The sequence below is a fragment of the Carassius carassius genome, chromosome 21, assembly GCF_963082965.1.
Source record: "Carassius carassius chromosome 21, fCarCar2.1, whole genome shotgun sequence".
Lineage (NCBI taxonomy): Eukaryota > Metazoa > Chordata > Actinopteri > Cypriniformes > Cyprinidae > Carassius > Carassius carassius.
Genome location: NC_081775.1, coordinates 8,434,293 through 8,451,241, shown reverse-complemented (window position 1 = coordinate 8,451,241; position 16,949 = coordinate 8,434,293). Strand labels below are relative to the sequence as shown.

At 38.8% G+C, this 16,949-nt stretch overlaps 1 protein-coding gene across 3 annotated transcripts in view; it reads left to right on the top strand.

Annotated features, from left to right (window-relative positions):
* vps13a (vacuolar protein sorting 13 homolog A) overlaps positions 1 to 16,949 on the top strand; it is a 59,098-nt gene that overhangs the window by 36,964 nt on the left and 5,185 nt on the right. Inside the window, exons 47-68 of one of the 3 annotated variants that reach the window (XM_059503190.1) lie at positions 978 to 1,388; positions 1,477 to 1,581; positions 3,081 to 3,227; positions 3,305 to 3,436; positions 3,515 to 3,648; positions 5,489 to 5,575; positions 6,344 to 6,470; positions 6,622 to 6,851; positions 7,202 to 7,355; positions 8,167 to 8,313; positions 8,455 to 8,536; positions 8,724 to 8,793; positions 8,876 to 8,990; positions 12,053 to 12,166; positions 12,941 to 13,086; positions 14,086 to 14,167; positions 14,266 to 14,379; positions 15,225 to 15,300; positions 15,427 to 15,590; positions 16,158 to 16,203; positions 16,292 to 16,415; positions 16,509 to 16,623. In XM_059503190.1, coding sequence (XP_059359173.1) covers positions 978 to 1,388; positions 1,477 to 1,581; positions 3,081 to 3,227; positions 3,305 to 3,436; positions 3,515 to 3,648; positions 5,489 to 5,575; positions 6,344 to 6,470; positions 6,622 to 6,851; positions 7,202 to 7,355; positions 8,167 to 8,313; positions 8,455 to 8,536; positions 8,724 to 8,793; positions 8,876 to 8,990; positions 12,053 to 12,166; positions 12,941 to 13,086; positions 14,086 to 14,167; positions 14,266 to 14,379; positions 15,225 to 15,300; positions 15,427 to 15,590; positions 16,158 to 16,203; positions 16,292 to 16,415; positions 16,509 to 16,623 — 2,922 coding nt within the window. Of the gene's footprint in view, positions 1 to 977; positions 1,389 to 1,476; positions 1,582 to 3,080; positions 3,228 to 3,304; positions 3,437 to 3,514; positions 3,649 to 5,488; positions 5,576 to 6,340; positions 6,471 to 6,621; positions 6,852 to 7,201; positions 7,356 to 8,166; positions 8,314 to 8,454; positions 8,537 to 8,723; positions 8,794 to 8,875; positions 8,991 to 12,052; positions 12,167 to 12,940; positions 13,087 to 14,085; positions 14,168 to 14,265; positions 14,380 to 15,224; positions 15,301 to 15,426; positions 15,591 to 16,157; positions 16,204 to 16,291; positions 16,416 to 16,508; positions 16,624 to 16,949 lie in introns of all 3 variants that reach the window. The other 2 variants (XM_059503189.1, XM_059503191.1) reach the window with 2 other exon arrangements.

Here is a 16,949-nt window from a genome sequence, read left to right as displayed (position 1 = left end):
TACCAGTGAAAATCCATGGTTCTTCTTGGTACCAATTTCGGTACCAAAGCAAAACACAAAAATATGCTAATAAAAAAATAAAAATAAAACTTTTTATCTTGTTTAAAGTTTTTCTATAAGTAATATAATTATGAAAAACAGTAAACAAGTTTCACCCAAATTAAATTAGTCTTTTAATTAATGAAATTTAAACATTTTATTTTTTGGTAAATAAAGGGGATTTGCTATTAAAATTAAAACATGGAAGAAATATTGTGTGATTTTATTTCTTAAAAAAAATAAAGTTGTATAAATATTTTCAACAGTAGTAGCAGTATCGCATACATTCTACTAAATAATAGTAATATTTCTAGCACAATGCCTTTATGTAAAAATGATTTATGCTACTTTTATTTTGACACCGGTTTTACTCAAATGAAACAGTAAAATGCTTGTGAAGTGACTCGGAACAGTTCTGGTGATGTTGTTTATGTATTTATGTCCTCATTGAGACGACAGATGCTGAAATTACTGCAAACGTCACGCTCTTCAGTCTATGTAGTAAACAAACCCGCACATCTCTGCCATTCATTCATTCACACAGAGACGAGCAGAACATGCAGGATTCATATTTCAACCAACTTTTGCGGCTTAACATTTACAGATACTGGTCCATATGGAGATTTGATTTGATTAATTTATGCTAACTTTGACAAATTCAGTGACTGTCCATATTAAAATGTAAGTTTAATTTTCATGACTGGATTTGAGATTCCGTCCGCATTTTCTGCTTCGCGGAAATCATAGTGCTGTATGCGTCAAGAACCGGGTAGACCGGTTGCTCTGTACCACCGCTACTTAAAGAAACCTGGTATCGTGACATTTTCATTTTTTTAGTACTGACTTGGTACCGAAGGCCTTTTGACAACACTACTTTCAGGTTTGTAACAGGTATTTAATTTATAGTTCCATATTTTGCAAAACTGTATTGTTTACAGGGCAATGGAGATTTCCCCCCTCCCGAACTGAAAGCAGGCCACTCCTCCCAGATCCACACGGCGATCATGGATTTCTCCACTCTGGAGCTGAAGCTGCTGGGATACCTGCAGCAGGACTGGGAGTCTAAGTACAGTCTGTGCAGCGACTGTGAAGAGATCAGCTTCATCAAATTCCGCTCGCTGCGAGTGGACGAGGAGACGGAGGCCAAGCCGGATCTGGACATCGCTGTCCATGTTAAGAAGGAGGAGGGTCAGCTGGTGGTGGCCGTCCACTCCCCATACTGGATGGTCAATAAGACAGGCAGACTGTTGCAGTACAAGGCAGATGATCTTCATCGCAAACATGCAAAGGACTACGACATGCCCCTCCTGTTCTCTTTCAAGCCACGCAACTTTCTGCAGAACAACAAGGTTCGGAAGAACGTCAAGCATGTAGTAAACTTTCAGCTGTTTTATTGATCAAGTTTCTAACTTTTCATTCTGTCACTGTTGTTTACAGATTCGCTTGATGATTTCAGAGAGTGAATTGTCAGATGATTTCTCCATCGACACTGTTGGGAGTTATGGTGATGTCAAGTGCAAAGGGAAGCAGAAGGATTACATGGTGACAGTTCTTTCATTACAACCTTCAGATTTGAATACATTTAATCAAAGGGAAATCAAAATTGAATTGTCTTAACTTCTTGGTACTTGTTCCTGAGCTCATTTCTGTTTCGTTTTTCTGAAAGAAAGTATATAGAGGAAATTGACAACTTTAAAAAAATGTAATTGGTGAAACTTACTACATTCATTATGAGATCTGTAGGAATGGAATCAATGTCTTTGGGTTAAAAGATCCAATATATATTTTTTAACTTAGATATTGTTTATTTACCTTTATTTATTTATTTACTTGATATTTAAAATGTACTTTTATTAAACTGATAATAATAATAATATATATATATATATATTAGTGGTGGGCATAGATTAATTTTTTTAATCTAGATTAATCTCACTGTAATCTTGGAATTAATCTAAATTAATCTAGATTAAATGGCTCATTTGAATTCTGCCAAAGGCATTCAGAATATGTGTGCTACCCAAATAAAATAATGACTAAAAGTAAGTCTTTTAGAACGGGTTTCTCAAGACAGGTGGTGCATTAGACCAGGGGCTCGTCTCCTGTTTCCAAAATGCATCACAAAGTGCTTGAAAAAGTAAACTAATTCCACACTGCACAAGGTGCAAACATCGTATGTTGCACTGCATATTTTTTTTATGCACCCATGTAAATGGATTCCAGCGTTCACGCGGTTGCGGTCCGTCTGCAGCAGTGCAGTGATCGTTTATGTACCGAGTAGCGAACTGCAAACGCGCCTGTGTGAAAGCACAATGAGTATGAGTCCATGCTGCTTTATGCACCACATACGTAACGCACACGGACTGCATACGCACTGCAGACGGATTATGTGTGAAACAGGCGTGCGTCTTGTCGAGGTTTCCATTGGGAAGCTTCTTTAAAATTACAAATTCCCTGAAGCAAACCCGGCAGATTCAGCTTCGGCCCACCACTAATATAAATATATATATATATATATATATATGTATATATATATATATATATATATGTATATATGTATGTACACACACACACACACACAAAACTAAACCTAAACCACTAACATCATTAACTGAAATTACACTGAAATAAAATTTAAAAATTTAAATATTAAAAAGTTGAAATGTTTAAGTTTAAAATTACTACAACTAAATCTGAAATAATAACGTATGATACCTAAATAGAAATGTTATAAAATGCAAAAATGAATTAAAACTAAGATTAAAATGAAAACTGAAAATATACCATTAAAAATATGAATTAAAACAAAACTATAAAAGTATATAATACTGAATACTAATAGTAAACCATAATAAATCAACATTAGATTGATGAACACTTTAACAATCCAATCAAATCAAATTACTGATGGATAAAATCAAGTACCATCCTCTTTTATTAAATTTTTTTGGCATTCAGTATGTCTGATTATAAAATTAAAAAAGGATTTCGAATGCTACTTGAATTCAATATTTGTTAAGTGTTGATCGGTTTGCTGTTAGGTGGGAGTGAAGATAGATGCAACAAGTTTCAGTTTGACGCGGTTGGTGACGTTCCTGCCCTTCTACATGCTGGTGAACAGAACCAAGCACATAATCCGAGTCTGTGAGGAAGGTTTGGATCAGTGGACAGAGGCCCAACCCGGACAGGTCAGGAAACACAACACAACTGGACCAGGAGAAATGTTCGTTCTCTGAATGCTGAGATTTATCCATGTGCTTCTTAGGCTGCTGTTCCATTCTGGCCAGAAAAAGACTCAAAGAAACTCAGAGTAAAAGTGGAGGGCAGTCAATCCTCACCACGGGCATTTTTCTTCCACCAGCCAGAGAACTGCCTCCTGCTGCATCTGGACAAAACCGTGAGTTAGTGTGTCCTACACAGACTGCAAGCACACTATCCCTCGATTGATCCTGTTCTTGTTTCCTGTTGTTTGTAGTTGGGTGGTATTATTGTGGATGTGAATCTGACAGAACATTCTGCCGTGATCCGGTTCTCTGATTACCACGATGGTGCCGCTCCATTCCTCCTCATCAACCACACTAAAGATGAGACGCTACAGTACCACCAGAGGTGAGAAGGACAGACGCATGAGATCTGTGATCTAAGATCAAACTTTAAAGACACAATGAGAGACAGCTGTAAGGACAGTGCGGGGGTCTTTGGCCTTGTTGATCATATACTGTACGTTTATATGCCTTTTATTGAGGAATTGGACATTGTGATTGTAAATTCTTCTGAATTGGATGTATCGAAATAGTGATAATTGGTAGTTTGGGGTTCAAACTTTTGGGCCAATTCGTTTAAAGTAGTCATTTAAAGCTTTCTATAGATATATTATCATGTCTGTGAGGCATGTTTTCACTGAGTGTCGGTTCACTTTTGCACTCATGTTAAAGACAAGACGGCAGAAAGCGCATCGTGTTTGTTTTCTTTATTTTATAAAAGCACAAAATTTTGTTGATATTGTGAGTGCACACAAATAAAAGTAGACCCTTTGCACTTAAGAATGATTTATTACTTTTACCTTTATGAGCAAAAATTATGGTGTATCCACTGGAAGAAATGATCACGCTGGCGTCTCCATGTCCTGAAGCGTCTCCACACAAACTATTGGATATAGTGCGCATTTATCTGGGTCTAACGATTAAACATTGTTATATGCTTGAAGTGTTTTATATCTATAGATTTTGTTTAAGGGAAGTCGTGATGATTTGAGAAGGCTAAATTGATCAAACATAGGCTCACTGTCTGCCGCTGGCCGCTTGGTTACTTTAAAAAAAGCTAAAACTTATAATTAACAAACAAAAAATGCTAAATTAACTTAATAAAAAAATGAAACGAAATATAATCACTTAATGAACTATTTTAATAGCTGAAACAGTAGTATAAGCTGTTCAGGGAGTGTTTAGCTGTTCAAATCAGACACCAGAGCATCCCTTCATTCAGACACAGTGAAGATCTGATACGAATCAGTGTAGAGTGGTCAAGTCTGGAAGATTTTGATGCTAGAGAGAGTGTGGCCAGCTGATTTAGCCAAGGCCAAATATCAAGAAGGCCAAACTACAGGAGCTGGCCATCCGAGGGGCATGTGACTGCAGTAGAGGATAGTCCATAAGACACTGAGCCATGAGATGTTCATTTTGAAGAGCTTAAAAAACTTAAATTTAGATTTTCTTTTTATTTCATTTATCTTGAGAAGTTTTAAGTTTAAATTTCAGCTCAGTGAAACACTTTAAGCACCAACACTTTTTCAGTAAGTCACCTTTCTTGTAGAATTGTGCTTCAAATAAAGAACTTCATGTTGACCAGATTGTTAGTTAATCATTTAGGCTACAAGTCAATATTGCCACTTTGGGGAAACCCCTGCTTTAATTTAATTTTTGTCATTTCTTTTTTGGTTGGGCCACTGAAAATGTTGGTTAAACAAGTAGTACAAAAAGTTCATATCAAAATGTCTTTAATATATAGGAAAACATAATTATTATTATAATTATTGTCATTAAATAATAAATCTCACACTATATTATTTTTAGCTTGATGTTCACTGTTATAAGAGATTAGGAATGTTGCTTATAAAAATAACAAATAATAAAATAAAAATGTAAATAAATCACTTCGGAAATGGCCAAATAAGTAGACATTTATTTAATTTGTTCTTTAAAATATATTTAAAAATATATATAAGTTATATATAGTTATACTATACAAAATTTTTGCTTTATGCATTATGCTTTATACATTTTCTTGATGCATTTGTCAATCAAGTTAAAAATGCTTTTGCAGTAGATGGGAGCAGCTAGAAAACCAAAATGTTTCTTTTTTTAATTCTTTAATTCTCTGCTTTTTTTTGTATTTGTTACTAGAGTGTTTTATTTAGTTGCATTTTTGTTGTATCCTCCTTTCTTTGTAGCACCAGTAAGCGGAAAGCTTCTACTTGGCCTCGGGATGAGAGATTGGATCTCTCTTTATCAGTTTGTGAAGAGACTGAATCCCTCTGGTACACACTTTCACACTGACAAACAAAGTGATGTTGGTTGAGACGCATGAAACAGTATTTCTTTCTTCTCCTTGCAAGCTAACATGGGATTTGGTGAAGGGAGCTGCTAGACCCCTTCCAAAACACTTTGGGGAAAAACATGAGTACAGTTATCGTCTTTAACTCATTTTCCTTCCACAGCTTAAGGTTGCCGTCTGAAGTGAATCTTTCTCTTCTTGGTGATGATTTTGCAGGTTGTTTTGCACCTTGTGGACAAAACAACAGAAATGAACCTACTGTACTTGCTTCCTGATTCTGTGCTTACAGCTGCTTTCATTTCCACTTCCCAACAAATGAAATGTATTCTCTTGTGTCTCAGTGGAACTGATGAAATGCAGATTCCTTTTTCTCTCATTGAACACTTAGTTATTGTGACTTTGGCTGCTGTTAAAGGGAAGTTAACTGCTTGTGCTGTATATCAAGTGTAAATTATTCTCAGATATTATTTTGTAAATACTATATGCTTATAATTTCTGTGGTATCTATACACCTGTGAGTGCCTGCCTGCTGCAGCTGCATTGACGTCACGAGTCAACTTCAGCTCTCAAATTAGTGTAACTTGTGGAAGTGTTTCCCTTTTATATAGTCTAAACAAACTTCAACAATCTGTTGCATAAAAGAAATGTATTGTTGTGCAGAATTGGTTGAAGTTTGTTGCAGTTGTTGGATGTTTTGTGATGATGTTATATATTCTATAGCAAGTCTGAACTGATGGTTTTATTCTAGCAGCTCCCAGGCAGAAATGGATGATCTGGCTCCAGGTCAGGCGGTGTACTACACCTGGGCCGAGCCCACCGGCTCAAGAATACTGAGCTGGAAATGGGGCAAATACAAAGGAGAACTCAAGAGTGAAGAGGTTAGAAATAAAAATCAGATCTGGTGATTGAAAATACAACATTTAATTGTGATAAATTGCATTCAGTTAAATACTAGAACTAAACCTCACTCGTCATTGAAGATGTACAACGTAATGCTCGTTTGACTCTGTGTTTTCTTTTGTTCTATAGGATCAGTTATTGGATGTGAACAAGGAGGGAAAATTGTTTGTTATCTCATTTTATGAAGGCCTCCAGCGTGTGGTGCTTTTCACCACTGAGCTGCGTGTCTTCAAGAAGATTTACGATAACGAGAAAATGGAGCTGGCTGAACAGGAAACCTGCATCTCGTTACAGAACATGGGCATTTCATTGGTCAACAACACCAACAGCCAGGAAGTGGCCTTCATAGGTATCACCAGGTACTGCTGGGGGTCATGGTGGCATACGTCTGACATAAAAAAAAGTGTTATGCACATTTAAGGCCTTTTCACAACAAGAAAGTTAGCTATATTAACATCCACTTCAACTTCGAATATACGAAGGGTTCATTTGCCAAAACGGATTACTCAGCTTTTTTCATTGAGCATTCCAGTTAATCTCAGTCAAACTGCAGTTGGGTTATTTTGATTAGGTTAAAAAATAACTAACACTAAAACATAAAAAAACATGATTTGAAATCTTTTTCCAAAACGAAGTTTTTGCAAATAAACTCTTCATATTTTGCATACTGAAATAGATCAAATGAATTAAATTTGTGTGTGTCGGTCAGTTCTGATGTGGTGTGGGAAACCAAGCCCAAGAAGCGCAGCCGGTGGAAGGTTTTGAGTGTTAAAGAGGCGACGATGTTGGAGCAGCGCTACAGAGATTATATGGAGAGCGGGCCGGTGGACAGCATCATCATTGACCTAGAGAACGACTACCAGGTTAGTGCTTACATGAACCAGTTCACAGCTCTTAAAGGAGACCTATTATGCCGTTTTTTACAAGGTGCAAAATATGTCTCTGATGTCCCCAGAGTGTGTACAGTAGGTGAAGCTTTAGCTCAAAATACCCCACAGATAATTTTTTTTAACTTGTTCAAGTTGCCGCTTTTAGGGTATGAGCCAAAATGCCCCCTTTTTTTTGTCTTTGTCCCTTTAAATGCAAATGAGCTGGTGCTCCCACCCCCTTTTCAGAAGAGGCAGAGCTTCAAGAGCTAATACTCTCAAGTGATCGACTTGCATTGCTTTCATATGCATTTTTCTACTACCATATTCACATTTATATTTAGTCATTTAGCAGATGCTTTTATCCAAAGCGACTTACAAATGAGGAGAATGGAAGCAACCAAAGAGCAATGATATACAAGTGCTATAACAAGTCTCACCTTAACTCAGTACACTTAGCAAGGTTTTTTTATTTATTTTATAATAAATAAAAAGAAAACTGCTTGTGATAGAGGCCTTTTTCAGGGTTTGTACAGGTGCTTGAAATGCTTAATTTTAATGTAGTGTTTTCAAGGTTTGCAAAGTGTTTACATTTTGTATAATGTGCTTGAAACTGCTTCAAATTGCAATTGCATTTTTACTTTTTAGATAAAATACCTTTTGCATAACACTATTAAAAGAGACTTGAAACCACAACCTTACTCTTCCCCACGTTGCTGAATAAAATGGGCTGCAACAAGGACAGAAGTTATTCAGAGAAGGTTATGTCTGTTTGAATCAATCTCTGGCTGCACTGAATGTTCATCAGGTGTTGTTTGCTGCTAACGGGGTGGACATGAGGATAATGCAGCCGTTTGATGCGCCGCTCAGGAGGAACTTCCTGCCAGCACTGAAGGTGGAGTACAGTGTCTCCACCCGCCAGAAGACCTACAGAGTCCAGATCAACAGGATTCAGGTCTGCTTCAATCCAGCTTCAGACACTGGTTTTATAAAACCAGAGCATCCACAGAGCCTAGATCAGCACAATTCAATAATTGTGACGCACTAATTCATGCAGTTATTATGGTCAGTGAACATGCCCCTGTTTACTCCTCAGATCCAAAATCAGTTGCCTGGAGCCATCTTCCCATTTGTGTTCTACCCCATCAAACCTCCCAAATCAGTCAGCATGGACTCGGGTGAGTTGATCCACAGCCTTGAGGCCTATTCATTCAAAAGCCAATGCAAAATAATGATTTTATTTGATTTATTTTTCTTTTATTTATTTTTATATTATTGTATTTGTTTGTGTCTAACCATTCTGGCATTGATACAGTGAAGTTTATTACATGTTATTGATTTTTTTTTTTTTTTTTTTTATTTAAGAGCCCAAACCACTCGCTGATGTCAGCATCATCACCAGAGCAGCCGGACATTCAGACATTCTTCGCATCAAGTATGTTTCCTCCTTAATACAATTTCATTTCACCTCTTGCTCTCAAAGAAACTGCAAAACATGCTTCTTTTCTGCTCTGCAGGTATTTTAAAGTGTTGATTCAGGAGATGGACCTGCGGATAGATCTAGGGTTCCTGTATGCCATACTTGAGCTCTTCGCTGCTGAGAACGCCAGTGCTGTCACTTCTGAACAGGAGGTACAGTAATGCTCCTACAGCCGTAAGATCTACACAGCCATCTGTGAAACCTACCAGTCATTGATTCTTCTGTATGTGCCGGCAACTCCATACTCTAGTCTATTGATACTTCTCAGTAGAGATGCACCGATCGATCGGCCAGGGATCGCAATCCGATGATTTTCTGCATGATTGGTCCTGATCGCTTGATCGGCGATCAGTCTCACGTCTTTCCAACATGTCGCTGGGGTGGAAGTTTTTTACTATTAGTGAAGAAGACACAAAGTTAGCTATTTGTGAAACTTGTAAGGCTAAAATAAACCCCTTACCATTTCATAGTAGCATTTTGCCTATACATATGTTGGCAACATTTATTACCCACTAACTGCACTATTATTATTTGGAAGAGTATTATACACTTCAGTGTTGTTCATTCATAGGATCTTTTGACTTTTGTAAGACAAGTAAAAAAGAGAAAAAGGACAATTCGTAAAGTTCTTTTTAGGGATGCACCAAATATTCGGCAACCAAAATTTAATAAGCAAAGAAGCAGAATAATATGTACCGAACAATGACTAAAATGATCAAACAGAGGCACGTAATAATTCAGCAAAACATGTCAGCAGTGTGAAAGTATTTAAAATTATCAGAGCAAGACGGAAAAATAATTACAAGCACAGAGCACCAGCAGCGAGAGACTGTTCAATGAGAAGGAGAGGTGGTTGATTACTCTATGATGATTGAAATTGCAAAATTACCTCAAATGATTAGTAAATAAACTGCAGAATGTTATATTTTCGAATGCACGCACAAATTGCATGTATTCTGACAGCGAATGCACGAGCTCGCGGCGCCAGGGTTCAAAGTCCAAAGCACGTGGAAAATCTTAGCTGAACTTGTTACTCGTCAGTTGCTCAGTAACATTTTTGTGAAATTTTTTAAGGCATGTGACAATGTGTGATATGAGCGACAAACATCCTCCCAACTTTGTCATGAGAATCATTTATAAATCTACTGTTGTCAAAAAAAAAAAAAAAGCACCGAGATCTTCCTGCGGGTTTCTGCCAAAACAAAAGCAGAGAAAAAGCAACAACTCCACTGAAATTCATAAATTAAAGAATTGTAAATTTTACTGTTGTTCTATAAAATACAATAAAAAAAGTAAGTCAGTAATAATGATGATAATAATAATTACCCTACAACAGCTCTATTAATACATTATAATAACATTCACACATAGTGTTGGGATTAGGGATATGCCGGTATCAAATTTTCCTGTTGCGATTAATTGCTCATGCTTTTATCACGGTAAACGGTATTGTAATGAGTTAAAACTTCCTAATCATCGGGAAGAAGGAGGCGGGAACCGGCGGACAATCAACATGAAACTTTCATAATTCAAAATAAACACAAATCAGCGCACCAGCCCCTCACGGACGACTGATGCGCACAAAATAAAACCAAAACCTAAAATAAAGCCCAGGCCTGGTCCTCTCTCGTCCCTCACTGTCGTCGCTCCAGTTTTATATCCTTCCATCTCCTCTGTGGGACTCAAGACCGGTGGTGGGTCGCAGGTCTCGCGGATTTCCCAATCACTCCACCGGCCTCGCTCGTGTTCCCACATCCCTCGGCCCCGCCCCACTCGTAACATACCCCCATCGCCCCTCGCAGGCCGGGGGGGGGTACTCCTGAGACTGCGCTCTACTCCCCCCCCCCCCCTCCCTCCGGGGGGGACCGCTCACGGGGACCTGCGGGAACCTGGGGGTAGGACAGACGAGGCGAGAGAAACGGAGATGGAAGGAGGAGCGACAGAGGCGAGAGAGGGGAGAGAGAAAAAAAAAAAAAAAAATCCAGTTCCCAGACGCACTGCTGCTCGGCCCTTCACCAGCTGGGTGATCTCCTCCGCGGTGCCTGGCGGTGGCACTGGACAGCCCTCGGCGGACGGCACGACACTCCTTCGCCGCCCGGTGGACGGCGACGGCTCCTCCGGTTTTGGGCAGCCGGCAGGAGTCCCCCGTTCCCTGCTCCTTCCCGTTCCGGCGGGGCAGCAGGCTCCGGCCACCTGGCGAACAGCGCCGACTCCTCCGCTCCCTCACGGACGGAAGCCGCCCCTCCATATCGTGGGCGGCCGGCAGCGAGCTCGCCCGTCCCCCGCAAATCACTCCAGCCCACCGCCTCGAGCGTCCATGGCGGCACACTTCCTCGCCAGCTCGATGGTACCGCGGATTCACCACAGCGGCGAGGGATCTTCAGCAGCGCGTCCCTCCTTCTCCCGGGCTTCGGCACCACTGTAATGTGTTAAAACTTCCTAATCATCGGGAAGAAGGAGGTGGGAACCGGCGGACAATCAACATGAAACTTTATTAATTAAAAAAAAACACAAATCAGCGCACCAGCCCCTCGCGGACGACTGATGCGCACAAAATAAAACCAAAACCTAAAATAAAGCCCAGGCCTGGTCCTCTCTCGTCCTTCACTGTCGTCGCTCCAGTTTTATATCCTTCCATCTCCTCCGTGTGCCTCGAGACCGATGGGTCGAACAGGTGCAGCTCATCTCCAATCACTCCACCGGCCTCGCTCCCACGTCCCTCGGCCCGCCCCACTCGTCACAGGTATTATCACGGTATTGAAATTTAGTTTAAAAAAGTGCTCATATTATAGTATAATATAATAAGGTTAAATAACTTTTTTTCTAATAACAAAAATAACTGAACATTTAAATAAAATAAAACAATAAAGAAAAATAAATAAAGTTAAAAGTTTTGCACAGACTAAAGTGCAAAAGAACTATAAAGACCCATAGGTATCACTTTACAATCTCATTAGTTAACCATTAACATTCACCATAGCTACAAATGCTTTTCTTTTGAAGTTTCTATTTCAAGGCGACATATCAGAATGATTTCTGAAGGATCATGTGACACTGATGACTAATTTACATTTTAAAATATATTCTATTAGAAAACAATTATTTTGAATGAATTCACAGTATCAATTTTTTTTTCTGTATTTTTGATCAAATAAATGCAGCCTGGGTGAGCATAAAAGACGTTTGAAGAGATGTGTGTGGTGTTGTACTGTAGGTGGAGTTGTTTGAGAAGGACATTGATTATCTGAAGACTGAGTTGAATCACAGTTCAGCGACAGACACGTCACCCATCAGCCTGTACGAGTACTTCCACATCTCGCCCATCAAGGTCAGTTACCAATACCTCGGTCCAATTCACTTTAACCACACAAGCACAGAAATAAAAGCTTAAACGGTTAGATCACCCAAAACTGAAAATTAGTCACCCTCGAGGCATCCTAGGTGTACAGAGTATGACTTTCTTCATTCAGACGAATCCAATCGGATTTATATAAAAAATTGTTCTGGCACTTCTAAGCTCAATCATAGCATGGGCAGGTGCTTTTTATCATCAGGCCACAAGGTGTCAAATAAAGTGCATGCATCCATAATAATAAGTGTCTCACAAGGATCCGGGTGGTGGATAAGGGCCTCCTGTAGCGAACTGATGCATTTTTATAAGAAAAATTTCCATATTTAAAATTTTATAATCACGTCAAAATTAGAGGGGCAAACCGAGGATTTGTAAAGAACTATGTCAGAGGATTTCGATATAAGCTAAGAGGTTTTCCTTTGTTAAAGTAAGGAAACTTTGCTTCCTTTGCACAGGCGTGTCCTACGTCATCTGCTGGAATGGCTTCCGCATACGACAGTCAGCAGAAGTTAGAGAAAAGTGTTTATTACCTTTGAAATATGGATATTTTTCGTATTCAGAGCCCCAGAGCACATTTTATTATGGATGCATGCACTTTATTTGACGTGTTTTGGACTGTTGAACAGAAACACCCACCCACTGCAATGATAGAGTTTAGAAGAGCCAGGAAAACTCCGATTGGATTCGTCTGAAAGAAAAAGGCATATAATGTGTTTACATATACTGTGTAACTGTGTTTCTGTGGGGCAGCTTCACTTGAGTTTCTCTCTGAGCACCGGTGGTGAAGACGGGAATAAGAAAGAGCGCGAGACAGAGGTCATTCCCGTTCAGTCTCTCAACCTCCTGCTGAAGAGCATTGGAGCAACACTCACTGACGCTCAGGACGTCCTCTTCAAGTAATTACACACTCTCTCACTGCGGCAGGAAATCCCTGTAGTTCCAGTCTGCCCAGCTGAACCCTCACTTCACACATTGGGTTCACATGTGGTTAGAAGTTGTCAACACAACACACTCCTCACTTCAGTTTTTGTGCTGTCAAACTGCCCTCTAGTGGAAAGACCAAAACATGCTAGAACTGTATGTCAAGGGAGCAAAACTGTGCGCAAGCAATGAGGATTCAAAATTAGACAAGCATTATGTTATGCATATATATTATATATGAATATATATTGAAGGAAAGTATTATTTAATTATATATTTAGAATTAAATATCTTTGACTACATTTTTGTGAATTTTAGTTTCTAGTCATTTTTGTGCTTTTTTTTTTTCATTTGTAATTTACATTTAATTTTACATTGTCGTTTTGGTTATTTATTTCCACCTAGTAATTTTAGTGCTTTCAGTAATTTCTCTCAATTGCCAAGGCAGTTCTTCATCTCATATATTTTATTCCAGCTTTATTTTAGATAACATTTTCATTCTTTTAGTTAATTTAGTTGGTTTTAGTATTTATGATAATAACGATGAGCTGCTAAATTCATTATAAAAATGTATATGAAACAATGAACCCTGCAATATGTAGGGTGTAATAAAAAATGGCTTGTCAAATTATCATATAGCCTCATGTTCTATCCAGTTATCTTTTCAGAAATTAATGTGGTTACTTTTGTTGGTCGTGCATGTTTGTAAAATAAGAAAAGCAAGATTAAATCGAGGGCACCGTACCCAGTGTGGTCTGATTCTGTATTTCGCATTTTGGTGAAAATAGTAGGTTTAGTGGAAATTCCACGCATACTAAATTATATACGGTGTACAGTATGCACACATTATAATGAGTAGTATGCCACTGCATACAGTACATACAAAGTCTCTTATGTGATGGTGAATTGTATATTTATTACCTAGAAATCTGTTTTATTGGAAACACTTACATTAGTGTCCTGTCATTCACCAGACTTGCGTTTTTTGAGCTGACGTTCCAGTTCCGCACCACTCAGCAGCTGCAGTCGGAGGTCATCCGCCATTATTCCAAACAGGTGACCTTTCACCTTTAACATTCACCAACTACTGCTGATTTCAATGTGTTTTACACATATACATTCATCTGTCTGTGCTTGTGTGCTGTTTGTTTCAGGCTATCAAGCAGATGTATGTTCTGGTTTTGGGTTTAGATGTCCTCGGGAATCCATTCGGACTGATCCGCGGTTTGTCTGAAGGCGTCGAGGCCTTCTTTTATGAGCCTTATCAGGTGAACCTTCAACTCTTTTGATAGGATTGATAAGAGAAAGAATATGTGGCCCTCTAAACTGACAGTTTTCAAAAATAAATTTGTTACTTACACACATGACTTGTTCTTCTGTGGAAGCCCGTTTTCGCCACTAAATAAAAAGTAAAACAAAGTAATTCCGTCTTTTTTATCTCACAGTTCTGACTTTTTTTTTCTTCTCAGAATTGCATGATATAAACAATTCTGAGTTTTTTTCTCTCTCAATTTTGACTTTATAACTCGGAATTCTGAGAAAAAAAAAAGAACGTCAGTATTGTGAGATATAAACTCGCAATTGTGAGAAAAAAACTCAGAATTGCGACTTTATATCTCGCAATTTTGACTATTTAACTCACAATTGCGAGTTATAAAGTCAGAATTGTAAGATATAAACTCGCAATTCTGAGATAGAAATGTGAGATAAAAAGTCACGATTACCTTGTTTTATTTTTTATTCAGTGGCGGAAACGGTCTTCCATATGTTCTTTTATTGAACACAACTATAATTATTTATTACTAGTTATTGTTATGTTAATGTCATTATAGTTGACTAAAATTAAAACGTTAGGTACTTGAAATAAAATAAGTATTAAGTGAAACATAATATAGATAAAATATAAAAAATATCAATTTTATTTTAGCTAGCTGCCAAAGCATCATTTCTTTTTTTTAATGTACAAACTAAAATAAAAAATAAAAAAATTAGAAAAAAAATAATAACAATACAACTGATAAAAACACATACACATTTACTTAAACTTTAACTGAAAAAACAACCTGTTAATAGTATCTAGATATATAAATAAGACTGAATGTTGGTTTGTCAGGGTGCCATACAGGGACCAGAGGAGTTTATGGAGGGCATGGCACTCGGTGTGAAGGCTCTGGTTGGAGGAGCTGTGGGTGCGTACTCTCTTTTTGCTCTATTCAATAGTACACTAATATTGTGAGGGATCTATGCAGTCATGAACTCTTCAATCAAAAGTTGTCACATGAGGCTCATATCGATCTTGTTCCACTTAAATTCAGGCGGTTTGGCCGGAGCGGCGTCTCGGATCACGGGAGCGATGGCTAAAGGTGTAGCTGCTATGACCATGGATGAGGAGTATCAGCAGAAGAGACGCGAGGCCATGAACAAGCAGCCCAGTGGACTGAGAGAAGGCCTGACACGAGGAGGGAAGGGACTCGTCTCTGTGAGTTAACAATTTGAATGAATCATTTACTCAGCCTTACGTTGCTTCAGACCTGTTTGAAAGTGAAAGTGACGTGACATACGGCCAAGTATGGTGACACATACTCAGAATTCATGCTCTACATTTAACCCATCCAAAGTGCACACACACAGCAGTGAACACACACCCTGAACACACACTCGCAGCCATTTATGCTGCAGCACCCAGGGAGCAGTTGGGGGTTCAGTGCCTTACTCAAGGGCACCTTAGTTGTGGTATTGCTGGCCCGAGACTCGAACCCACAACCCTAGGGTTAGGAGTCAAACTCTAACCACTAGGCCACGACTTCCCCAAGTCTTCGTTGACTTCATATATTTTGGTAACCAAAGAGTTTAGTGGAATTAAAAGGAAACTGAAATAGTTTGGTTGCTAACATTCTTCAAAATATATTTTTTATGATGTGCAGAATGTAGTACATCTCACAGGTTTGGATTGACATAATGGCAAGTTTTTAATGTTGAACTTGCTGAGGTGTTGGTAGTTTTGTTTGTCAGTCTGTTAATATGAACTCTTCTCCTCGTCACACAGGGGTTTGTGAGCGGCATCACAGGCATTGTGACTAAACCCATTAAAGGTAAAGATGTTCAGTTATCTGGCAGTATTTCACTGTCAAGAATCCAGTTTAATAGGCATCTCGTGTGTGTGTGTGTGTGTTGCTGTAGGAGCTCAGAGGGAAGGAGCGGCGGGTTTCTTTAAGGGTATGGGCAAAGGTTTGGTCGGAGCTCTGACCCGACCAACAGGGGGCATCATAGACATGGCCAGCAGCACCTTCCAAGGCATCAAAAGGTCTGAATATGTCTGTGTATCTGTGTGCATTGTATGGGAGAGTCTTTGTTAGTCCATGAGTGTGATGTGTTTTCTGACCTGATTTGAATGCAGAGCTGCAGAGACATCTCAGGATGTGGAGAGTTTACGTCCTCCTCGTTTCATCCATGAGGATGGAGTCATCCGGCCGTATAAGGAGAGAGAGGGCATGGGCAGCCAGATGCTGCAGGTGACGCATGACACTTCACTTCCTGCCGTCACACTCCCGGTGTTCAAGATAATGACGATGCATTGAAAAAAAAAAATAGGAATTGACAATTTAATAAAAAACAGAAATGGGTAGTTGACATGTTCAGCAGTGACAGCAGCCTCCTATATTACAAATGAAAACATCAAAAATAGGTCTCACCAAAGCTGCATTTATATAATCAGAAATACAGTAAAACCAACAATATTATGAAATATTATTAGAAATGTAAAAAATTTGAATATATTGTAAAATGTGGTTTATTCCTGTGATGCAAAGCTGAATTTTCAGCATCATTAATACAGTCT